This window comes from Nesoenas mayeri (genome assembly GCF_963082525.1).
Source record: "Nesoenas mayeri genome assembly, chromosome: 22".
NCBI lineage: Eukaryota > Metazoa > Chordata > Aves > Columbiformes > Columbidae > Nesoenas > Nesoenas mayeri.
In genome coordinates, this window is record NC_137572.1 from 6817367 (window position 1) to 6841982 (window position 24616).

General features: G+C 59.5%; 1 protein-coding gene across 1 annotated transcript in view; it reads left to right on the plus strand.

Annotated features, from left to right (window-relative positions):
- DSCAML1 (DS cell adhesion molecule like 1) overlaps nt 1-22846 on the plus strand; it is a gene marked incomplete at both ends in the record, with an annotated part of 88492 nt that extends 65646 nt beyond the window's left edge. The window contains 28 exons of the mRNA XM_080358050.1: nt 442-717; nt 1123-1419; nt 2826-3098; nt 6008-6286; nt 6537-6656; nt 6776-6952; nt 10157-10356; nt 10827-10923; nt 11023-11151; nt 11491-11658; nt 11750-11820; nt 12630-12870; nt 13601-13747; nt 13836-13991; nt 14810-14949; nt 16046-16199; nt 16385-16502; nt 16599-16762; nt 16887-16985; nt 18452-18640; nt 18722-19009; nt 19091-19246; nt 19364-19394; nt 19728-19846; nt 20086-20238; nt 20499-20693; nt 21171-21482; nt 22431-22846. Of these exons, the coding sequence (XP_080214176.1) occupies nt 442-717; nt 1123-1419; nt 2826-3098; nt 6008-6286; nt 6537-6656; nt 6776-6952; nt 10157-10356; nt 10827-10923; nt 11023-11151; nt 11491-11658; nt 11750-11820; nt 12630-12870; nt 13601-13747; nt 13836-13991; nt 14810-14949; nt 16046-16199; nt 16385-16502; nt 16599-16762; nt 16887-16985; nt 18452-18640; nt 18722-19009; nt 19091-19246; nt 19364-19394; nt 19728-19846; nt 20086-20238; nt 20499-20693; nt 21171-21482; nt 22431-22846 (5165 nt within the window). The remainder of the gene's footprint in view (nt 1-441; nt 718-1122; nt 1420-2825; nt 3099-6007; nt 6287-6536; nt 6657-6775; nt 6953-10156; nt 10357-10826; nt 10924-11022; nt 11152-11490; nt 11659-11749; nt 11821-12629; nt 12871-13600; nt 13748-13835; nt 13992-14809; nt 14950-16045; nt 16200-16384; nt 16503-16598; nt 16763-16886; nt 16986-18451; nt 18641-18721; nt 19010-19090; nt 19247-19363; nt 19395-19727; nt 19847-20085; nt 20239-20498; nt 20694-21170; nt 21483-22430) is intronic.
- Nucleotides 22847-24616: the final 1770 nt, after the last annotated feature.

A 24616-nucleotide genomic window follows, 5' to 3' on the forward strand; every position in this document is an offset into this window, starting at 1 on the left:
GGCAGGCTGAGGATTTATCACGTGCTTTGTTCCTGGGGGTTTCTGCTGTCACCGGGATGCTGGAGGGACCGGGGCCGCAGCCGCCATGCACCTTGACTTACCTGGAACAGCAGTGTGGCGAGCACACCGAACCTGCTGCGAGCTGCCGTGGCACGTCCCCAGCTCACTGCTGTCCCCGTCACACCTGCCACATCTCCTTCCAGCCATCGCCACCTCCCGCCGGTGCCTGCTCTGCCAGCGCCGCGGGGCTGGTGTGAAAAGCAGGGGCTGTCAGCAGCGAGGGCAGGGGACCACCTGCCTTATTGTGCGGTGGCATTTTACACAGTCTGGCTGGCACTTCCAGGGCAGGGAAGGCAGAGGGGCTCAATAACCATGAGCCGCGTCCTGCCACGCTGCCCAGCACCGCCAACGCCTCGCCCGCTCTCGCCCTTTCTCGCACAGACCCTCTGCGTGTGACCCTCACACCAAAGAAGCTCAAAACGGGCATCGGCAGCACCGTCATCCTCTCTTGTGCCCTCAGCGGGTCCCCCGAGTACGTCATCCGCTGGTACCGCAACACGGACCTGGTGGCGGTGGATGACTACATCTCCATCCGCGGCATCAGCAACGAGACCCTCCTCATCACGGCTGCCCAGAAGAGCCACTCGGGCGCCTACCAGTGCTTTGCCACCCGCAAGTCCCAGACGGCACAGGACTTCTCCATCATCACGCTGGAGGGTGAGCTGGCTTCCTGGGGGCGGGGGCTTTCCTCTGCCCCTCTCCGGGGGCACCGGGATGCTTTGTGCATGGCTGGGGGGCAGTGAGACCCACTGGGGTGGGGGCTTCTGGAGCCAGGCTGTTCCCAGCCCACTCAGTGCGCTGTGCTGTCCGTTAGCACCTTGGGAATCCAGCACGGCTGGGACGGGAATGACCACAGGAAGGGTTGGCTTGCCCATCCCCAGCCCTCGGTGTCCCCTCCCTGCTCCAGATGTTTGGGCAAGGCATGGCCCCCTCTCAGCATCTCCCAAGGATGCTGTGCTGCGGCTCCCACCCCCACGGGAGCTCCACACCCCCCACCAGTGGGTGACTGCTGCTGCCTGTGGCTGCCGCTCCCTGACCCCCCTTCCCCTGGGTGCCCCCCAGATGGGACCCCCCGCATCGTCTCCTCCTTCAGCGAGAAGGTGGTCAACCCCGGGGAGCAGTTCTCCCTGATGTGTGCCGCCAAGGGGGCCCCCCCGCCGACCGTCACCTGGGCGCTGGACGACGAGCCCATCGCGCGGGACAGCGGGCACCGCACCAACCAGTACACCATGTCGGACGGCACCACCGTCAGCCACATGAACGTCACGGGCCCGCAGATCAAGGACGGCGGCGTCTACCGCTGCACGGCGCGGAACTCGGTGGGCAGCGCCGAATACCAAGCGCGAATAAACGTAAGAGGTGCCTGTCTACTTTTAAATATCAGAATAGGAACTTGTACTGGGCTTTTGGTTTTGTTCTGTTCCTCGGCCGACCGCTCCTCCTCACCTCCCCCGTCCTCTTCCCAGCCGCTGCCCTGAGCCCGTTCCCAAGCTCCCGGCACCTTCCCTGCTCCCCCCCTCATTACAAGCAGGGAGTTTAACCAAGTGCCAAGCAGTCCTGTGGCCTTGGAGGGCTGGACTTTGGCTTTGCACAGGCAGAAGGGTCAGCAAACACCTCCCCAGGGACCCCGACACGGAGAAGGTGGTGGTGGGCACAGGAGCACCCACCCCCGCTGTCCCCACCACCCCTGGCAGCGAGGGCGCCCGCCGGCACAGGGATCTGCATGAGAAACGATGATGAGGCAGCACGTGAAATCGTGGAAAATGAGCTTTGATTTGTCATGTCTGTGTTTTCTTTGTCTGCTAAAAGCCATGGCCGCGGTAATCACCGTGTTATTACGGCGGGAGTGCGTTGCTCGGCGCGTTACGGGGAGCGCTCCCAGCACAGGGTGCGCTGTGAGCCCCTGCCCATTCATAATCGCCAGTTAAAGCTTCCAGGCTTCCAGGTGGGAGCGAGGCAGAGACAAGGTAGCATTTATTTGTCTGTGGAGAAAGAGGGTTGAAGGGCTGTGTTTGTGTCTCAGGTTTGAAATGGATCTGGTGGCTTTTTGGCTGGGATCCCAGGAGAGCCTGAATTTTGCTGCCGTTTACTGCTAAATTTGGAGCAAGTTCATCCCTCAGCCGTGAGAAGCCAGAGCAGGGTTTTCAATGAGGATGTTCCCTTGCCTCCCTTCTCCCCTTCTCTCAGCTCTTGACGGGCTGTTACTAGATAAGATTTGGGTGTTTTTTTCCCTGGAATGGAGCAAGTCCCTCGCACGGGCCCAAGAGATGGTTACAGAGCCAGCCGCCAATTTCTTTTCTCATCCTCCTCTTCTAAACGTGTCCCAGTACGAGAAACACTGTCCATCAGCTTATCCTCAGTGTCTGTTAAGCTGTTACCTTGCTGTGCCCCGGGGACGAGGAGTCAACATAGGGTTAATCTTTAGATTAGTTTGCTGTTTTATGTAGTGGCCGGGAGAACAATGTAATTATTGATGCATTCAACCTCCTGTTGGCACGCTCACCTGCAGCATCCTCGCAGTCCCTGCGCCAGCCAGGACGCGGTGGCTGCTCCAGCTCTCGCTGGAGGTCGCAGCGATGAGCGGCTGTCTCCACGCACGCTCGGAGGAGCCCGTGCCCGCTCCTCACCCAAAACCAGGCCGGGCCCCACTCTTCTGGTTACCTCCTTTGCCTGTGAAGCTCTCTCAAATAGCAGCAGATCTGCATGCAACCACACTGCCCTTCGGAATTAACCTAGCCTGCCTCTTCTTCCTCCTGCATATGTAGGTCCCCCGAGCATCCGAGCGATGAAGAACATAACGGCGGTAGCGGGTAGGGACACTTTCATCAACTGCAGGGTGATCGGGTACCCATATTACTCCATCAAGTGGTACAAGGACTCTTTGCTGCTGCCCGATAACCACCGCCAAGTGGTCTTTGAGAACGGGACTCTCAAGCTGATGGACGTGCAGAAAGGCATGGACGAAGGGGAGTATCTGTGCAGCGTGCTGATCCAGCCCCAGCTCTCCATCAGCCAGAGCGTCCACGTCACCGTGAAAGGTAAGCGGCTGGAGAGGCTGTCCCTGCGCCGGAGGCCGTCCAGGTCACGTTGGGGACGTCTCTGCTGCAGGACAGAGGCAGAGAAGTGTCACACGGGGGACTGTGTGGCCTGGTGGTGGCTGCGCTCCACAAACCCTGTGCTGATGGGACCTCATCTCCCAAAACCAGCTGCCTCGGCTCCTCCGGAGCGGCTCCCCGGTCCTGCCTGCGCGGCTGCCCCGAGCCACACTGTATCCATTTCCCGGTACAAGCCGTGGAGCAAGGATTTACGGTGTAAACATAGCGTATTAAAACATCTAACCTTTGCTCGGATCACCTTCACCGATGTTTTTCTGTGTGTGTTAAGCTTTTAAAAAAATAATACGCTCGGTCTTCCGAGCGCACAGAACATCTTAAAAGCTTCTCGGGGCCATCAATTATTCAGCCCCATTGAGGGAGCTATCAGTCCTAATGAATTGAGCCGGATGCGTTCCCTCCCAGTGAGCGGCTGAGATTGTGCCGCCGGTGCGCGGTGCTCCCCTATCTCCTGTCCTCAGAGTTGTCGGGTCGGCTCTGCCCGTCGCCAGCTCGGCGTTGGCAGTAAATCATTTAGACAAACACCGCCGCGCTGGGGAAGGCGCTGGCCAGTTCTCTCTCTCTGTCTCACCCAGCGGGGTATTTATGGACTGGATTTTACTCCGATCCCCCTCCCTCCCTCCTTTTCCATCCACCATTTTCTTATTAGGAATCAGGTTAGCAAGAGAGCGCATCAAGCTGATTAGAGATGCTCCCAGTTGATTAGCTAATGCTCTCCTCGAGGCTTTGCGAAGGGCAACAACCTGCCCAAGGGCGGCGCGGGGAGCGATGCTGTCCCCTCGGTCAGCGGCGCAGGGCACGGCGGCCCCCGCTGTCCTCACCCCGTACAAAATCCCCATCCCTGGGGGAGCCCCGAGGCCTGGACACAGAGCTGAGGAAATGCTGCTCTTGTCCTGGACCAAACGGGACAGGCAGGGCTGCTGTGGCGAGGGCGTCTCTAGGAACGTGTGTGCGTGAGGTTAAATAATGGGATGCACTTCTTGTCGGTCACTGGGAGGTGCTGTCGGAGGATGCAGGGCGCTGGCATTCAGCCGAGGATCCTTATGTTCTGCGATCCTACTGCTAGGGAACCCTTCCGAGACGGAATTTACTGCCTTGATTAGCGGCTGGTGACGGGCTGAGGAAGGTGAGCAGCTGTAAGATGTGTAGATGAGGTTCTCAGGGACGTGGTTTAGCGATGGACATGGCAGTGTCGCGTTAATGGTTGGACTCGATGATCTTAGAGGTTCTTTTCCAACCAAAATGGTTCTATGGAAGCGTGGTGTGCCGCTCTGCTGCGGGCAGACGTCTTCATCCCGTTCAGCACAGCTGCTGGAGATTGACACCGGCCCCGCTCGCTGGCTTCCTCACGTGCTCCAGCATCAGAGAAAAGCCCTTGGAAAGGCCTTAGAATATAGAACCAGCTCCACAGAGTGAATAAATATAAGCGTGCAGCGAGGAGCACGGGGTGACGCGGAGCACCGTAAAGCGTTTATTGCCACAAGTGCCTGGCGACCACACAAAGTGCCATTGGTGAGTTACGCGGGTCCTTTCCGCGCAGGTGGCAGTAAAAGCTTTACAGCTCCAGCGCCTTTCCCAGCGGTGTGATCTGAGCGCCCAGCCTGCTCCGAGGTGCCCCGGCGGCTCCTTACTGCCACAGACACCGTGGAGGGGTTTCACGAGTCGCGTGTGGGTTTGGCGCTGTCCCGGGGCACTGGCACGGCTCTGCTCGGTGCCAGCGGCGATTCAGCGTGCTGACACCAGCTGTGGGTGCTGCAGCGCCAGGGCACCGTTGGGGCGATGCTTCACCCCACGGGAGGGCTGGGGCTGGTCCGTCTGGAGGAGCGCTGGCAGGAGAATTGCAGCGGGACGTGATGAGGAGGCAGCGAGCTGCACGCTCTGCTCTGGAGGGTCCTGTCCTGCTCCTGGCGGCTCGGGAGCGCCCGGCGGGGCGTGTTTGGAGAGGCACGGAGCCACACGCCCAGCCCTGCTCTGCAACAGACTGCAGTGCATTCGCAATTAATTATTCATTAATTATGGAAAACAGGCAGCGCTGGCTCCGTGGCTCCGGCAGCTCGAGCCGTGTTGCTGTAGCCTGTGAAGGGGCAGGTCAGCCCTGCCCGCGCTGTCTGCGCGCCCTACAGCCGGGGGGCGGTTGGTACCCCCCCGCTTGCCCACTGCTCTGCTTGGCCAGGCCGGGGCCAGGCGGAGGGATGGAGACCTGGGCTGTGGGCTGGAGACGGGAGCCCAGGGACATGCGTGGGGGCGCGGGGACCCACTCCTGCGCCTGTACAAGAGGGCAGCTTATTTCTGCCGAGGGGACAATTGGCAGCCCGCTAATTTAATTATGGAGGCTGTGGAAAGAGGAGCTCATCTACCAGGTGCTGAGCCTTGTTAAGCTAATTGTCTCCCTCTCCTCGCTTTCTTCCCCCCTCCCACATTGCCAGAGATGCTGCGGTTGCCTAATTAAGTTATCAGAAAGATAATGGCTGGTTCTGAATCCAGTGCCTTTAAGAAAAGCATCCATCTAATAATTGCTTTTCTGCGAGCAGATAAATGCTGAGGCGGAATTTCGGCCGGCGAGGAGGGGTTGGCTGGGGCTTTCCCCGGGGCAGGGCTCGTTGTGCTCGCGGGTCAGCCTTTCTCCGTCCTGTTCTTAGCGTGCTGGCCCTGTGAGCTGGAGACGTCTTCCCTCTGTCGTCTTCTCAGCAGCACCTTCCACTCCTCCTGGGAGGAACAAAAGCCTCAGTATCTGGGACGCTTCTCCCGCTGGGGCAGCATCTCCCCCGAGCCCCGCGGTGCCCGTCCCCACGGGAGGAAGGTTCTCCAGCATCCTCTGCCTCTCCCCTCCGCAGTCCCGCCGCTGATCCAGCCCTTCGAGTTCCCGCCAGCCTCCATCGGGCAGCTCCTCTACATCCCATGCGTGGTGTCCTCCGGGGACATGCCCATCCACATCACCTGGAGGAAGGACGGCCACGTCATCCTCTCCGGCTCCGGGGTCACCATCGAGAGCAAGGAGTTCATGAGCTCCCTGCAGATCTCCAGCGTCTCCCTCAAGCACAACGGCAACTACACCTGCATCGCCAGCAACGACGCTGCCACGGTCAGCCGGGAGCGGCAGCTCATCGTGCGGGGTGCGTCCTGCGGGGGGACCAGCCGGTCCCCAGTGCTGTCACCACCTTGGGTGGGGAGGTGGGACAGTGACAGCAGAGAGTGGAGCTGAGTGACGAGGCTGGAGGGGACAGCGTTGTTCTATGGCCGCAGGAGTGGTGATTGGGACGCGGGGCTGAGCATGAGCAGCCGCAGTCCCGCAGGCAGGGCGGGGTTGCAAGGAGCTGGTGGGGTTTTTCTTACACTGTCCGTCTTTTCTCTCAAATTACTCAGTGCCTCCTCGTTTTGTGGTCCAACCCAACAACCAAGATGGCATTTACGGCAAAGCCGGGGTGCTGAATTGCTCCGTTGATGGGTACCCCCCTCCGAAAGTCATGTGGAAACACGCCAAAGGTGAGACACGGGGACCTCCGTGCGGATGGGAACATCCCCTTTGGCACGGCCGCCCCGGCACTGAGCCCCCAGCTCTGCTCTGCCCGGGCTGAGCTCCGTGTCCCCGTGTCCCCTGCCAGGGAGCGGCAACCCCCAGCAGTACCACCCCATCCCGCTGACGGGCCGCATCCAGATCCTGCCCAACAGCTCGCTGCTCATCCGCCACGTGCTGGAGGAGGACATCGGCTACTACCTCTGCCAGGCCAGCAACGGCGTGGGCACCGACATCAGCAAGTCCATGTTCCTCACTGTGAAGAGTAAGTAGCCGGACCCCGCCGGCAGTGCACGGGGAGGGCATCGATTCCCCTCCTCCAGGGACCCGCTTCCCTTCTGCTATTAAACACGCTTTGTCCTTAATAAAACCCAGCAATCAATCTACATCATGCAGGAGGAAAGGAAATAGCTGGGCTAATTTGACAGGGAAGGGCCGGGAAGCGTTGTTAGACACCGTGTTTGAACTGCGCTTATTATTGGATTCCTCTCCCGTTGCTATCAGCAGAATACATAATCTCCAGCTCCTCTTTATTTGTTTGGATTGTTGCTGCCGTGAGCGTTCAAACCTCAAAAAGAAGGTGGTGGAGGGGGGACCAGCCCCATCACGTTTGCTCCCGCGTGTCGCCGGAGCTGAGTGGGGACACGCTCTGTGCAGGACGAGGCAGGAAGAGCGGGGTCCCTGGCTGCCCACTGTCCCCTCCGTCCGCTGCCGTCGGCTGCCGTTTCTCTTGGGGCCTCTCCCCACCCGCCTCTGCTCTCCTGGCTTTCTGCCCCCCGCCCTGTCAGCTGTTTAATTTATCCCGCCGACTGATGAATGGGAATGAGGGACTTCAAACGGCGCACTTCAATAAGGCGCAGGTACAAAGTCGAGGCGATTAATCCCGAGCGAGCGTGCCGAAGTCTGGGAGCTGCCGCCGCTGCCTTGTCCCCGCTATCTGCCGTAATTGCATCCCAGGACAGGCTGCTTGCTGACTTGAATAGCACATAACCTTATTATGCGTGTGCTTTTCCATTTCCTGGAGACCTCGCAGCCTTTGAAAAGGTTTGGATGAATAGGTAGATGAGGCGCCACAGCCCATTAAGCATTATATGGGGCTCTTTGTTTTGTTTCATTTTTGGGTATTTTGTTTGTTTAGTGAAATGTCAGACCAATTAAAGTGAGATCAGCGCTGGCTTTCCTTGAAAGTCAGGCCACTGCGGACAGAGTTAAATGGAAGTTAATCAGAGCGCAGACAGAGCGCGCTGGGTCAGCGGGAGAGGGGAGCAGCCCTGGCGCGGCCCCAGCCCCGACTCCGCGGCGATGGGCTGGGGCGAGGGGCAGCGGGCCGCACGGCGCGGGGACAGACGCGTTCGCAAGTTCACTGCCGTACGACGAGAGCATAACTGATTGCTTCCATGCAATTTGAATTAATCTCATGCTTCAGGTGAAACTCGGCTAATCAGTGTAGAAAGGAAGCTGGAATGGGTGCAATCAAATTAACATCACAGAGCCGGCTCCAAACAAGAAAGAGGGGGGCGCGGGAGGCTGGCACAGCCCTTGTCACCCTTGTCACCGTTCTCGTTCAGTTGTCACCGCGGGCGGCGGAGCGGCGGGTCCCCAGCCCGGTGCGGGATGCTGACATCTCCCTTTGTCGCCAGCCTTATCTCTGCCCAGCAAGCGGCACCTGCCCTTGTCTGGCCCTGTTAACAAGCCCGTGGGCGCAGGGAGAGCACAAGGGGGCCAGGAAGCATTGGAGGCCAGGCTCTCCTAGAGGAAACGCGTCTGCACAGGGACCCGGGCTCTGGCTGATGCTCTGATGTGCAGGACCCAGCGTTCCTGGTGTCCCTGCGCCTGGGAAGGCTCCAGTGGCTGGTCCCAGGTGTTCTGTCCCTCTCCAAGCGGCAGGACCGCTGCAGGGCAGGCGTCGGGTACCGGTGTCCAAGAGATGCTGCTTGTGCGCCCCGATCTGTGCCGTCTGCAGGGCTGGTTGTTGGGGTTTTCTTTGGGTTTCTTTTGCTGCTTCCCCCGCCCTGGGCTGCTTGCCGCTCTCCTGGGACCCCAGCAATTGAGAGGAGTTGATATGTTTACATCCAAGGAGCTGCTTTTAATCAAACATCAATAAGTGCATTTCAGCGAAGCAGAGCCTGAAACGGAGCTCCTCTCCCGGGGCTGCTGCTCGTGGGCAGGGCTGGCGCCTCGGGGACCGCCACAGCGCGGCTGAACCGGGGAGCAGCGCCAGGTGTCCCCCGCCAAAACCTGCAGGGTGGCCTCTCGGTGGCCAGCAATAGCAAGTGATAGATTGAGAGGAAACAGCCTCAAGTTGCACCAGGGGAGGTTGAGGTTGGATCTGGGGAACAATTATTCCCCAAAGGGCTGTGGGGCATTGAACAGGCTGCCCAGGGCAGTGCTGGAGCCACCATCCCTGGAGGGCTGGACAGACGGACATGAGGTTCTCAGGGACGGGGGTCAGCGCTATGGGTGGGAAACGGTTGGACTCAATGATCTGGAGGGTTTTTCCAACCAAAATGATTCTGTGACTGTCGTGGCAGGAGCGCAGTGAGGTCCCTCTGTCCCAGCCGCCGGGCACCTGCCCTGCGCCCCACACGCGCGGCCGGCTGGGGAGGAGAGCTTTCCTGAGCTGCTAATTGAATTACATTGCCACAGAAAGCCGAGAAGTCGTAGCTCATTAGAGCCTCTTGTGTCCCATTATAACAGTGTGTGTTGCCTTTGCGGATTGTCATTATCATATATTACTGCGGGACTCAGCGCCGCTGTTTGTTTATGCATTGCATTTCTTTTTGCTTACCCGGGCTGCCCTCGCCCCCAGCCCGTTTCCCCGTGGCGGCGCCCAAACCCCCGGCCGGGGCGGCAGCTCCATGCCGGGGCTGCGGCACAACCAGTGGCCAGAGGGACTCACCGGCTGTGCCGCAGCCGCTGTGCCGGGAACGTGCCCGCGCTGGGTGCTCAGCCTGCGGCCTCCCCACCAGCCTTGTTTGCATATTGGGGTGCCCGTGATTAAAAAATATATACATTATCTCAGATATCTGCAATGCAAAGCGGCCTTGCTGATGTGGAATCGCACTCTATATTCTGCCCAGGTTTATACGAGTGAATTATGCAAATCTGTGATGGAAAACATTCTTCCTCTCATCCTCGGGAGTGTAAAACCTTAGTCAATAATTCATACCCGCACGTCTCAGACTGGAGGCTTTCTCTTCATTATAGCGTGCACTTGGTTATTTGTCTTTCACGTTTTATTGTCTACCCCGGTGTAATGCTATGCATTATAAAATTTATCTGCTTCATTATTTTATGATCCTGAGCTGTATAATGCAGCGAGACGGTTCCGCTTCGGGCTGCCCAGCCTCTCGGTGAGACCCGCATCCGTCCCATCCGCGGCGGGGTCTGCGGGCCGTGCCGGGGCCGGGCAGCCGCAGGTGACACCGAGCTGTCCCCCGGGCTCACGTGTGTCCCGCCCTGTCCGCAGTCCCGGCCATGATCACCTCCCACCCCAACACCACCATCGCCATCAAGGGACAGACCAAGGAGCTGAACTGCACGGCCCGGGGCGAGCGGCCCATCATCATCCGCTGGGAGAAGGGGGACACCGTCATCGACCCCGACCGCAACATGCGCTACGCCATTGCCACCAAGGACAACGGCGACGAGGTCATCTCCACCCTCAAGGTGAGGGGCTGGGGGTCGTGCGCCCACCTCTTGCGCAGGTGATGGAGGGGATGGGTGGCACAGGGGGTGCCCGGGGAGGGGGTCAGTGGTCCCCAGGGTGTCACAGAGCTCGGTGCAGCCAGGTGGAGCACCTGGCCAGCCCCTGGGCTTCTACAACCAGCCTAAGAGTTAGTGCTGCCCTGGTGTGGGGAGTCGGGCTTCCGACTGTAATTACACCGATGGAAAACCAGCCACTGTCCCCCTGCTGTGAGAAACCGCTGGGGTTTGCACTGACATCAGCTGCCTGTTCAGCTCTGGTTGCAAAGGAGTTCTGCAGCACCAGGGACATCTGACAGAACAAACGCTCAGGGCATGTCTGAGCCGAGGGTTTGGGAGTGACCTGTCCCTGCGACACCGGGGACAGGCGGGGACACGGTGCTCGGGGCAGCCCAGTCTGAGGTGGCCCCTGTTCTCTCCCTGGGACGCTGCAGCTGAAGCCAGCCGACCGCGGGGACTCGGTCTTCTTCTCCTGCCACGCCATCAACTCCTACGGCGAGGACAGAGGCTTGATCCAGCTCACCGTCCAAGGTATTTGTTCCCCCGGGGTGCAAAGCCTCACTATGAGGATCCCCTGCTCCCGGGGGGCTCCTCTCCCTGTTGTCCCCAACCTGCCTCTCTGTCCCCAAGAGCCCCCAGACCCGCCGGAGCTGGAGATCCGCGAGGTGAAAGCCCGGAGTATGAATTTGCGATGGACGCAGCGATTTGACGGCAACAGCATCATCACCGGGTTCGACATCGAGTACAAGAACAAATCGGGTGGGTGACGGCTGATGTCCCCTCCCTGTGCCACCACAGGTGCTGTGTCCCGTGCTGGGCTGTGTGGGCAGGTATGGGGCTGCCCCAAGGGAATATTCCACATCCCGGTTCCTTTGATGAAGAAAGGAGAGAGCAGCATTAATGAAATATGTTGATTTCTGTGAGATGGGAGCATTTGAAAGGGAATATTAAAAGCGACAATATTGGCGAAAGAAACCAAACCTAGACTGCACAACAGCGAGGAGGGGGAGCAGCACCTCTGCGGGGGCAGGGATGGAAGACGGGGTGCTTGGGGACTGCACCCCTTTGGGACCGCTCACCCTCCTCCTGCGTTTCCAGATTCCTGGGATTTTAAGCAGTCTACACGCAACATCTCCCCGACCATCAACCAGGCGAACATCGTGGACCTGCACCCCGCCTCGGTGTACAGCATCCGCATGTACTCCTTCAACAAGATCGGGCGCAGCGAGCCCAGCAAGGAGCTCACCATCAGCACGGAGGAAGCAGGTGCCGCTTGCGCGACGCCCGGGGCTTCCGGACCAGGAGCAGCTTTCCCTGATGAGTTTCAACGTGTTCTTTTGGGTCTGTTTCTCCGCAGCTCCCGATGGGCCTCCCGTGGATGTCACCTTGCAGCCGATGACGTCCCAGAGCATCCAGGTCACCTGGAAGGTGTGTGGGCTTTCCTGGGCACGGGGGCTTGGGCTGAGGTACAAGGACCAGGAGGAATTTCCAGGGCAAAATATAAACGTGTGCAGCTCACACAGGGTCCCGATTAATCAGGTTTTGTAACAAGCTCATTATCTCATAGCATGTCCATTGGGGGCCCATGGGGAGAGAGGGGATAAATATGTAAAAAGTGAGATGCTGGGTTGCAAAGTGTTTGAGGAAGGATCAATAAAAATTAGAACTGAATTTATTTTTCCAAAGGTGCATAATGAAAAGTAAAATCGATTATAAAGTTAGGGCTTCGGAATGAACTGGTAAGTCAATAAATTTAGGGTTCCAGCTTGTCCCCCCAACTCCCCTTAAGCACTGAGAAACAGTTTAATGGAAAATAAGATTCACTCGAAAGATAAGTCACTTCGTTTTAAGAGTGTTTCAGTGAGATGGATCGCCCTGGCTTTGTAACATAAATTTGCAATCAGCCCTATTGATTTCTTAATGCTTCAGAGAAATATTGTTAAGATTGATCTCAGCCTGGCCTCGTGCATTTTTAAAGCTGTCAGACTGGGGGTTTTTCCGTCCTCCCATTGAGCTGCTCCAGCTGGGGATCGGCCCTGGCCAGGCACGTCCCGCCTCTGGCGGCCCCGAGGACCCGGTGGCCCGTTTTTGTCACAGTTCTGCCACTCGGGCTGTCTGCTGGAGCGCTGCCGGGGGACAGAAAGCTTAACACATTGCAAAAAGGTGCCGGGAGATGCGGTGGGGCAAGGGAGCTGCCCGGGCTGCGCTCGCTGAGCGGCCAGCGCTGCGTCCCGCAGGCCCCCAAGAAGGAGCTGCAGAACGGGGTGATCCGCGGCTACCAGATCGGCTACCGGGAGAACAGCCCGGGCAGCAACGGGCAGTACAGCATCGTGGAGATGAAGGCCACGGGGGACAGCGAGGTCTACACGCTGGACAACCTGAAGAAGTTTGCGCAGTACGGGGTGGTGGTGCAGGCGTTCAACCGCGCGGGGACGGGACCCTCGTCCAGCGAGATCAACGCCACCACGCTGGAGGACGGTGAGGCTGCCGCGCTCCCCGGCCCCCCCACCCCATCCCCTGCAGGGTTTGGGTGCGTTTGCCCTGGGCTGTGTACACGTGTGCACCCGCAGCTGCCCCGGGGAGGGGTTGTGAGCACGGGGACACCGGCACATCTGGATGGCGATGGCATCGGGTTTCTGGCATGATTAGGGGGACGTGGAGGTGCATTGTGGCGCCAGGGAGGTTTCCGTCTGGGAGAGATGGCTGGTGGCCTCAGTCATTGTAAAAACAACAAGAAAAAAGTTTTGCAGCGTGTTTGCACAGCAGTTTTTCATACTTAATTAAGGCCCTCGTTAGCCTGTCAAACCACAATCATTTCCTGGCTACATTAGCACTCCTCCTGGGGTATTCAAGGGCCCCTGTTTTAGCAATAGTGTCTTTTCCATAATTATATTACCTTCATTTTGTTCAAACGGACTATCTGTATTAGTTTATTATGCTCCGTCCCTAATTACACAGTGCTTATATTTTTGCACCTAAGTAATATGAAACAATAATCATTTTCAAAGAGAATCGTTACGGTGATGTATTATCATTTAAATGCTCGTAAAAATTAGCATTACCTCTTATGGGGCAATGGGATCTCATTACCTCGCATCCAGCCAGTTCTCCCGCTCTCCCCTTGCTGGGAAGCGCCGTGTGTCCCGGTGGCCTCTCCCAGCATGTGTCACTTCCATTCTGCTGATCATGCCCCTGTCCACCCCCTCAGTGCCCAGCCAGCCCCCCGAGAACGTGCGGGCCATCTCCATCACCTCGGATGTGGCCGTGATCTCCTGGTCGGAGCCCCCGCGCAGCACCCTCAACGGGGTGCTCAAGGGGTACCGGGTCATCTTCTGGTCCCTCTACATGGACGGAGGTGAGTGCTCCTGGTGGCGCGGGGGGCACCGGGGGCGGTGTGGGGGCACCGGGGGCGGTGTGGGGCTCACAGCCCCATCTCCCCGTAGAGTGGGGCGAGATGCAGAACATCACGACGACGCGGGAGCGCGTGGAGCTGCGCGGCATGGAGAAGTTCACCAACTACAGCGTGCAGGTGCTGGCGTACACCCAGGCGGGCGACGGCGTCCGCAGCAGCGTGCTCTACATCCAGACCAAGGAGGACAGTAAGTGGGTTTGCTCTCCTCGTGTCCCGCCTGATAAACCGCGGCAATATGTGTTGATTAGAAGAAGACTGAGCGTTGGGAAGGAGCTGTTGGCAATGACAGAGGTGGCTGTGCAGCCCGGAGCAGGCAGGCAGGGCTGGCTGGGCTTCTCCATCCTTTTGGTTCATGTCTTGCTGCCGTCACTTGGCGTTGCAGCCGTCACCAGCCAGCGTCAGGAGACGAGAGCGCTGCTCGTGCTGCAGCGCCTTGTGTTGCTGCACCAGAGCGTCTAGGGGGTGCAGAGGAAACCCCCCGTGTGCAGCCATGGCCAGGCCATTTCGCTTTTTATTTTTTTTCTTTTCCTTAAGTGCGGATATTTAAATATTTACACCCCTGCTTGCCCTACTTTAATGCATTAACTCGTGGCAGAGCGTTTCTGGGCCCGTGGGCTGGTGCTGCTGCCTCCCGTCCCGGGGAGCGGCAGATGCTGGGGGGACGCAGCGGGCAGGGGAAGGCTGAGCCGCTCCGGCGGATTACAGAGACAGAGGAGACGGCCAGTAAAAGCCAATCATGGCTTCTAAAGCAGAGCCTGGGCTGCAGTTAATCCTCCTGCCTCCGGCTCGGCAGGGACCGGAGGTGCCCATGGAGAGGTGTCCCGGGGTGGCGAGGTGACGGCGGGTGACCTGCAGACCTGGCCCTGCGTGCTCCTGCGCAATGCTGGCGTGGAAGCGCCGCTGCAGCGGCTCCCCAGCACACAGTCGGCACGGCCGCAGCCCTGCAGCGCGCAGGGACCGCGGGGACGTCCCGCTGCCGGCGCTGCCACCCTCTCGCTCCTGCAGTTCCAGGTCCCCCGGCCGGCATCAAGGCTGTGCCCTCGTCCGCCAGCAGCGTGGTGGTGTCCTGGCTGCCGCCGGCCAAGCCCAACGGCATCATTCGGAAGTACACCATCTTCTGCTCCAGCCCCGGCTCGGGGCAGCCGGTACGGGATGGGGACGGGATCGGCGGGCGTGCGGGATGCTGCGCGGTCCCTTCCTCGGGCGCCTGCCCCGCTCAGCGCTCCCTCCCGAGGGGAATCGTGCCAGCAGCTGATTGAAAATAAACCAGGAATCAAACCTGGCCCCAGCCCTCCTTCGCGAGGGAGAGGTTGATGGGAGGTCTGCAGACTAGTGCTTATCAAAAGCTCCTTCTCAAACTCATTTCACTATCTGAGCCTCTGGTTTCCAGGGCAACATAATCTTTTCATCAAAGCAACTGGTAAAACCGCTGGGATCCGATATTGTTTTCTTGGCATCTTGTCAAAACTGTCATTTGGGTAAAAAAAATTATGTATACTATACAATATTCATATAGGCGCCTGCTTGTGGGGTACGTTTCCATGTGTGGACCCCACAAGGGCACGCGTTTGGAGACGGTGAACGCGCAGATACCTGTGCACGCATAAATACCGCACCCATCCCATGGTGCAGTGGGGACAGGTGCTGGGCGGCCCTTCTCCATGAGATGTGTTTTGGGCATGATGGCTTTGGCCACAGTGTGATGGAGAGCGGCTTCGGAGCGGGGCAGAGCTCTGCGGAGGAGCCTGGCTCAGGACAGTGGCGGCATCGCTGCGTGCAGTGCAGGAGGCGATCCCACGTGGGGCTTTGGGGACGTCCCGGGTGCTCCCTGGGTCTGCACGGGGGGTTTGCAGCCCGGCCAGGACTTGCCTCCATGCCGGCCCCGCTGCAGCTCCGGGGAAGCGTCCTTCCCGGGAACAAATCCTGCCGTGGCAGCCATCTGTTCCTCGGGCTCCAGCTCCCTGGAGAAATGCCGACACCAGCCGGTTTGCACGGGCATTGAGGCTCCACGCAGGGCTGCGCCGCTGCTGGGGAGCGAACCCGTCCCTCGGGGAGTGAAGGCAACTCCGCAGGGACCGGTCCCGCTGCAGAGATGGCTGGGGTGACGGGGGTGGAAGGGATGCCCTGAACTGGGAGCGCTGGGGTGCTGGGGGGTGTCCGAGCACAGGCAGGCAGCCCAGAGGCAGTTTTGCCGGGGTGAGGGTCTCACAGAGGCTTTACCTTCTCCCGTTCCCCCTCCAGGCCCCCAGCGAGTACGAGACCAGCCCCGACCAGCTGTTCTACCGCATCGCCCACCTGAGCCGCGGGCAGCAGTACCTGCTGTGGGTGGCCGCCGTCACCTCCGCCGGCCGCGGCAACATCAGCGAGAAGGTCACCATCGAGCCTGCCGGGAAAGGTGCGGTGGGGCCTGGCTGGCAGGGGGACAGGCGCGGTGGCTCTGCTGCCCCTTGCCCCGAGGTGGCTGTGGCTGCTCCCTGTCAGCGGTGACGCGGGGGTGACTCGTGCCCAGGGCTGGGGGTGGACAGCATGGGGGGTCTCAGCTGTCATTACACACCAGGCTGACCTTCTCATTGCCCCCAGCCCCTGCCAAGATCATCTCCTTCGGGGGCACCGTCACCACCCCCTGGATGAAGGACGTGCGGCTGCCCTGCAACTCCGTGGGGGAGCCGGTCCCTGCCATCAAGTGGACCAAGGACAGGTACCGAGGGGGTGTCACAGCCAGGGACGGGCTGGTGCTGCCTGCGTCGCCCTTGATGTGTCACACATGGCTGACGCACCTTTTCTCTCCCGGCAGCGAGGACTCCGCCATCCCGGTGACGGTGGATGGCCACCGGCTGATCCAGCCCAACGGCACGCTGGTGCTGCGCTCGGTGAAAGCCGAGGACTCCGGCTACTACACCTGCACCGCCACCAACACCTGGGGCTTCGACACCATCATCATCAACCTCCTGGTGCAAGGTGAGGGTGCTGGGGGTGGCTGCGGTCCCAAATCTGTGCCCAGGAGCGGGGATCCGGCACAGTCACGCTCACCCTTGGCAGCCGCTGCGTGCGAGGTGCTCACGGGCTTCTCCCTCCTCCTCAGTGCCCCCGGACCAGCCCCGCCTGACCGTCTCCAAGACCTCGGCATCGTCCATCACGCTGGCCTGGATTCCCGGGGACAACGGGGGCAGCTCCATCCGAGGTACGTCTGCGCACGTTCTTATGTACTGTGCCTCGGTTTCCCTCTCTGAGCGCTCCAGGGTAAAGCTGATACTTTCGAGCTTGTAGCACGGCTGCCGGTCACAATGAGAGGTCTGTAAGGTGTTTTCAACAAGATGCAGCAGCTGAAGTAGCTAATGAAGGGCATGTCATTAATTGCTTAGGTGCTGGTGGCCGGAGCAGGCCCCCGTGGCTGCTCCTGGCGTTGGGTGGGACTCCGAACCTGACAGGATAGGGTTTGTGCCACGTCCCCTGTCCCCAGTGGGCTGGGGGCTCCAGAAGGGCTCCAGGAGCATCCCTGCTTTCCTGAGCCTCCTTTCTGCTCTGATTCATTTCATGAATTATACGTGGAAACAGCTGCACACGGAGCGGGGAGCGGGGAAGGAGACCTCGCTTACAATTAATTAAAAGCATGAAAGTAATTACAAGCAAATCTCCCCAGCCAGCCGCCTTTCACTCCAGCGGACTCTGTTGATAAATTTGGTTATAATTGGATTAGAAATATTAAAAACATGCTGCAGGTACAAAATAAATAAATAGCAGGTGGCAGGCACCGTGGGTGGTGCGGGGGCGCCGGGGTGGCTTCAGCACGGCTGGAGAGTGGGGCAGAGCCGGGCGGACCCGGGAGGGTCCCGATGCCCCCGTCTCCAGCCGTGGGGAAGTCTCAGCCCTGGGCAGGGGCGAGAAACCCCCCTCGGCTCAGCGCCGCCTCCATACGGTGTGCTCCGCGATACCCCAAACCGAGGGAGAGGAGCCGTTATGTGATGGTGGAAGCGACATCCCCGCAGCTTCCCGGGGGAGCTGGCGAATTCTGCCGTTCTCCGTACGGCCCCAGGCCAGCGCGGTCCCGGCTCCCGGGCGGAACCGAGCGCTGGGCCGCGCTGCTGGCGCTGCTGGCGCTGCGGGCGGGTGACGTGGCACCGGGGAGCAGACGGAGGCCCGTTAGCCTCCTTTCTTTTACTAATTTATTTAATTCCAACTTGAACGTGCATAATTGTAGTAGTTTCACCTATGCTGAAGTTCATATTAATGAATATATGATGTGCTGCTAAATGTTCTTGGCATCACCAAGTTAAAATCAATTTAAATATTCTGCGTAATAGGAGCTCTAAAATTTCATGATAGTGGACATGTTAGCATTGAACTGAAATATGTGATTTTAAAAGCTTTCCGGACAAAAGCCACCGTTTTCTGTTGAGATCAGGGACCATCCTTCTAGCAGCTGTGTATTGAGATGGGCAATGGTTGGACTCCGTGATCTTAAAGCTGTTTTCCAAGCAAACTTATTTTATGTTGGTTTGTTGTATGGTTTCCGTCACGGTTCCTGTGCAGTGGGGCAGGACTTGGAGTGCCCGTGAGGCTGCGTTGGATGTGGCCGCGGGATGTCCCTGGGGCGGGTGCATCTGTCACCCGTGCCCGCAGGTGACCGCCCCGTCCTTGCTCCCGCAGGCTTCGTGCTGCAGTACTCGGTGGACAACAGCGAGGAGTGGAAGGACGTGTTCATCAGCTCCTCCGAGCGCTCCTTCAAGCTGGAGAGCCTCAAGTGCGGCACCTGGTACAAGGTGAAGCTGGCGGCCAAGAACAGCGTGGGGGCCGGCCGCATCAGCGAGATCATCGAGGCCAAGACCCACGGCAGAGGTGAGCCCGGCGCGCCGCGTCCCGGGGGGACATCGCCGTCCCCTGTCCCCGGCAGCCCTCCTGACGGCCGCCCTCCCGCAGAGCCCTCCTTCAGCAAGGACCAGCACCTCTTCACGCACATCAACTCCACGCACGCGCGGCTGAACCTGCAGGGCTGGAGCAGCGGGGGCTGCCCCATCACCGCCATCGTCCTGGAGTACCGGCCCAAGGGCAACTGGCTGTGGCAGAGCCTGCGCACCAACAGCTCCGGCGAGGTGTTCCTCACCGAGCTGCGCGAGGCCACCTGGTACGAGCTGCGCATGAAGGCCTGCAACAGCGCAGGCTGCGGCAACGAGACCACGCAGTTCGCCACGCTGGACTACGACGGCAGTGAGTGTGGGGACGGGGCGGGGGGCCGTGTCGCCCCGCTAGGGGTCCCGGGAGTGCTGACCGCCCGCCCGCTCTGCCCAGGCACCATCCCCCCCATCAAATCCGCGCAGGGGGAGGGGGACGACGTGAAGAAGCTCTTCACCATCGCCTGCCCCGTCATCCTGGCCACGCTGGGGGTGGCGCTGCTCTTCGTCATCCGCAAGAAGAGGAAGGAGAAGCGGCTGAAGAGGCTGCGGGGTGAGATGGGTGCAGGGGCGCAGGGTGTGGGGCTGGACTGCAGAGCTGCGCCCTCCTGGGTGGGCTTGTTAGGCCCAGAATGGCTCTTTGTAAAACCTTCTTCTTGTTCTCTTGTAGACGCCAAGAGTCTGGCTGAAATGCTGATCAGGTGGGTGTCTCACCTGCATGTGCTGGGTGGGGAATGCCGGGGGTCGTTGGGGCTGGGATGCTATAAGCCCGGGTTCAGCCCTGTCTCAGGTTCAGACCTTCTTGGGCTTGGCCCTGGAGGGTTGTGTCAACCTGTGGCGCAGCTGCCCGGTGCTCCTGCCTGCTCCTGCCTGCTCCTGCCTGCTGCTGCCTGCTCCTGCCTGCCGGAGGGGTGAAGCAGGCAGGTCCCAGCACCCGTGCTGGAGCTTTTTGGGGAGAGCTGAGCCCCTGCCAGGCTGGAGCCGCTGGGCTCTCTCCGGTAATGGCCGGGTCTGCGTCCCCTCTCACCTCACAGCAAGAATAACCGCAGCTTTGACACGCCGGTGAAGGGGCCCCCGCAGGGCCCCCGCCTGCACATCGACATCCCACGGGTCCAGCTGCTCATCGAGGACAAGGAGGGCATCAAGCAGCTGGGTAAGCACCGCGCTGGGCCTGTGGCGTGGGGAGGGACATGGGCCAGCATCCCCTCTGCCCCCAAGACACACACACAGTGTCCCCAGGCTGTCCCTGTCTCCAGCCCTGGCTGGAGAACAACCAGCAAAAGGGCAAATCTCCCATCCCCAGAGCGCTGCGGGGCTGAGTGCGGGGTGGCGGGTGCCTGCAGCAAAGCCCTGCCTAGAGAACGAGGTCTGAGCTGCAGCTTCTTCCCGCAGGGGATGACAAAGCCACCATCCCGGTGACCGACACGGAGTTCAGTCAGGCGGTGAACCCCCAGAGCTTCTGCACGGGCGTCTCGCTGCATCACCCCGCTCTGATCCAGAACACGGGGCCCCTCATCGACATGTCGGACATCCGCCCCGGCACCAGTAAGTGGCTGCGGTGGGTTCGCTGGGAGCAGCGCGGTGCACTGGCGGACACGGGCACGAGGCCGGTGTGGGGGAGCCCCTGAGTGTCCCAACATGTCCCCTTCCAGAGGGGTGCGGGTCCTGTCCCCCAGCACTGCCCGTGCCTGGAAGCAGCTGTTGGTGCGGCAGGAGCGGGAGTACTGCGGGGAGATGCGCGCACAGCAGCCTGGCTGGCTCTGAGAGTGACCCACTGTGACCGCGTGTCACCTTTTGTGCCTCAGACCCGGTGTCCAGGAAGAGCGTGAAGTCTGCGCACAGCACCCGCAACCGCTACTCCAGCCAGTGGACGCTCACCAAGTGCCAGGCGTCCACCCCCGCCCGGACCCTCACCTCCGACTGGAGGACAGTGGGGTCCCAGCACGGCATCACGGTCACCGAGAGCGACAGCTACAGTGCCAGCCTCTCTCAGGACACAGGTGTGCTGGTTTTGCTGTACATGGGCTCATGGGCAGTGACATTGTACCGTGACTTTGGGGCAAGTGCAGAAGTAGAATTTACTGTTAATAGGATTGTGGAACTGTAACTTCCACTGCAGGAGCCACTTGCTCTTGGCTGTGTTGAAACGTGTCCTCCAATTTCTAGCAAAGATTACGAATAGCATCGTTAATTGGATGGATGCTCTTGTGCCAGGTCTGGTGCTCTGTGTGTTCCTGGCTGGTTGTTGAGCTCCAGGTTAAGTGATGGAGCACCTGTGTGTGCATGCAGGCTCTGCCCTGCCCGTGCCAGGTGTGGGCTGTGCTGGCACCTCCAGACGCTCTGGGGTGGCTCCTGAGCAGCGGGGCGAGTGCCCAGCTCTGGGGACAGGCGGCCGGGTGGATCTCAGCAGGGACAGCCTGGCCATTCCCACAGAAGTGTGTGGGAAACGGGAATGTCACGCGTCTTCTCCCCCGCAGACAAGGGCCGGAACAGCATGGTGTCGACGGAGAGCGCCTCGTCCACCTACGAGGAGCTGGCTCGCGCCTACGAGCACGCCAAGCTGGAGGAGCAGCTGCAGCACGCCAAGTTCGAGATCACGGAGTGCTTCATCTCCGACAGCTCCTCGGACCAGATGACCACCGGCACCACCGACAACGCCGACAGCATGACCTCCATGAGCACCCCCTCGGAGCCGGGCATCTGCCGCTTCACCGCCTCCCCCCCCAAGCCCCAGGACAGCGAGCGCGGCAAGAGCGTGGCCGTCCCCATCCCGCACCGCGCCAGCAAGAGTACGTACACACGGGGTTTTTTTCATTTCTGCACTTCTCTCTTCACATTTCTTTTCTCTCTTCTTCATATTTCTTCGTCTCTCTCATCATTCCTGCTCTCCTTGCATGTTTTTATTGTATTCACTCTTCTCCACTTTTCTCTCCTGCTTCTTGCTTATGCTCAATTTGCTTTTATCTCCGTCTTTACTCCACTTCTCGCATTTCTTCTTTGCTCCCTTTTTCTCTTCCCTACATTTCTTTGCTCCTCTTTACTCTTTTCCATGTTTCTTTGCTCCTCTGTTCTCCTGTTTTCTCCTCTTGTCACAAGAGACACCTTGCGAATAGATAACATGACGCAATAGGTTTTCAGATACAATATGACCCGCAAGGTCCTCTCCTAATGTTGCCATAAGGAAAAGGGACGAGATCCTCGTGATCTCCCACTTTCATATGAAGTATCACACAAATGGGATGTTATACTCGGTTGGTTGGTTTCTGGTCACCTGTTTCTCGTCGCCCCTCTGGCGGGATGTCCATCCATCCCTGTCAGTGACCTCGCATCCCGTTGCTGTGTCCACCAAAACATGTTTCTGGTTTTCAGAACAATGAAGCTCATATGAAGCTTTAGCTGACAGGCAAATTCACTAAAAGAGAAACTTGTATTTCACAAGGGGTAATGGGATCAAGCTGGAACACAAGAGGTTCCACTTAAATTTGAGGAGAAACTTCTTCTCAGTGGGTGTACGGAGCACTGGCCCAGGCTGCCCAGGGGGTTGTGGAGTCTCCTTCTCTGGAGACATTCAAACCCACCTGGACATGTTCCTGTGCGACCTCACCTGGGCGTTCCTGCTCCATGGGGGGATTGCACTGGATGGGCTTCTGAGGTCCCTTCCAATCCCAAACATACTGTGATGCTGTGAAAACCAGGACGCGCTCCAATGACTGACCCCCCCTCTCTTCTCCCCCCAGGCGACTACTGCAACCTGCCGCTGTACGCCAAGGCCGAGGCGTTCTTCCGCAAGGCGGAGGCGGCGGCGCCCTGCCCCGTGGTGCCGCCCCGCGACTCCGCCCGCGGCCCCGCCCGCGCCTACCACCCCCCCGGCCGCCACCTGACCCTGGAGCCCGGCCACAAGCCCCCCGGGCTGCCGCCCCCGGCCCCCGCCGCAACCACCTTACCTCAGCGGACTCTGCCCATGCCCGGCACGACGGGGGCCGCGCCCGCCGCCAGCGCCGCCCCGCCGCCCCCCGCCGGCGCCGAGCCCCCCGCCAGCGCCGCCAAGGTGGGGGGCTCCAGGGACTCGCTCCTAGAGATGAGCACGTCGGGGGGCGGGCGGCCCCAGAAGCCGGGCGCCGGAGCCTACTCCAAGTCCTACACGCTGGTGTAGGACGCCCGCCACGGACGCTGCTGCCTCCCCCACGCCGTTTATATTTAACTGACAAACTTGTACATAACGAACTCTTTTGTATAAATGAAGCTATTTTCTTCTTCTCCGAACATAAAAAAGAAACCAGGGCACAAAGAATTTGATGTTACAGATTTAAAAATATAATATATATGTAAACATATATATATATTTCACATCATTTTGAAAGGGGCACAAGGAAAGACTCAGCGACTTTTTTTTCTTTGGTTTTTTTTTTCCCTGATCTTGTCGGTGGTTTTGAAAAGGAACGTCTCGAAGACATTGCATGCGATTTTACTGTTCTGAAGACAGCCGGAGTTGCTTCAATTTGCAAATGCTTATGTGTTAATACCTTTTTCTATGAAAAAAAACCCAGCGCTGTGTGCAATAAAGGTTATGTTTATACGCGGGCGTCTGTTCAGGCAGCAGGGCCAGGGCAGAAGAGGACGGAGCTGGGCACCCGGAGCCACCCAGAGCCGGAGGGCATGGGGTGGGAGCGGGTCCTGGGAACGGACACAGCGCCCGCGGCCCCGGGTGAGCAGCGCTACTCACCGGTAAGTCCAGCCGTGCCAAACTGGGTGAACTGAGTGCACTGCACAGGGTGAGTGTGGTGCACAGTACTGTGCACAAACCCAGCACAGTGACCAGGGGCAGGTGAAGCATGGTGCGGTGAATCATGGCACGGGACGGTGAAACCCCTGGCACAGGGGCTCACGGCACACAGGAACCACAGCCCAGCTCCGGCGAAGCCCAGGGATGCACGGCACAGCTCCTCACCTCCATTCGTTCCCATTGTCCTCTTGGTTTTTACCAGCAGCCGTAGCAATCAGCAAGCAAAATAATGCAGATCATACCTTCCCCTTCACTATGTGCACATCTGAGTGAAACCACGGGGCTGGTAGCACCTTCTGTTGCTGTTCTGACACCCCAGAACACCAAGAATAGATGATTAGTAATAGTTGGCTTATTTACCCACAGTGCCACCCCCAATAACCTGTCCAGCAACCCCAGGGTCCCAAGTGTACCCCACAGGGCTGTGGGGGCCCCCTCGCATTTGGGATGGCAGGGGGATGCCTCTGAAGTACCAGTCCCAGACTTCAAACAGATGAGATGAGACAAGGCAAGTGAGAGTAAGCAGATTAGCAAGAGAAGGAGAGATTAACACCAATTAATCCATATTTATTGGACCCAGCCAGCCAGCACGCGGCTCTGGGTGCTGCGGTCACCGCTGTGAGCCCCCCGGGTGACATCAAAGAGCTGTACCTCGGCCCAAAGGCGATGCTGGCGGGGCAGGACGGAGAATCTCAACACATTTTGACTCCAGACAGCAGACTCTACCCACTGGGGAGCAGGGGCAGCGTCACCACGGCTGCGTGTCCCCCCGGGACACAGGACACACAAATAGGGGGACGGCACAGGGCTGGGGGTGACGCCTCTACTGCTGCTCCTGCTTCTGCTGCTGCTCCTGCTTCTGCTGCTGGTACCTCCTGAAGTGCGTCTGGATGGTGACGGCCGCCTGCTCGGACGCATCGCTGAGGAACTTGCTCTCGCTGCTGGTGTCGGGGGTGGCGCTGCCTGCGAGGACAAACACGTGTCACAGTGAGCACAGGCCGGGGGGGCCCTGCACAGGCTCTGGCGAGCAAGACAGGATCCCAGCATCACCGCCATGGACCCCAGCTCCCCGAGCCGGGATGGCCCTGCACAGGCTCTGGTGAGCAGGACAGGATCCCGGCATCACCGCCATGGACCCCC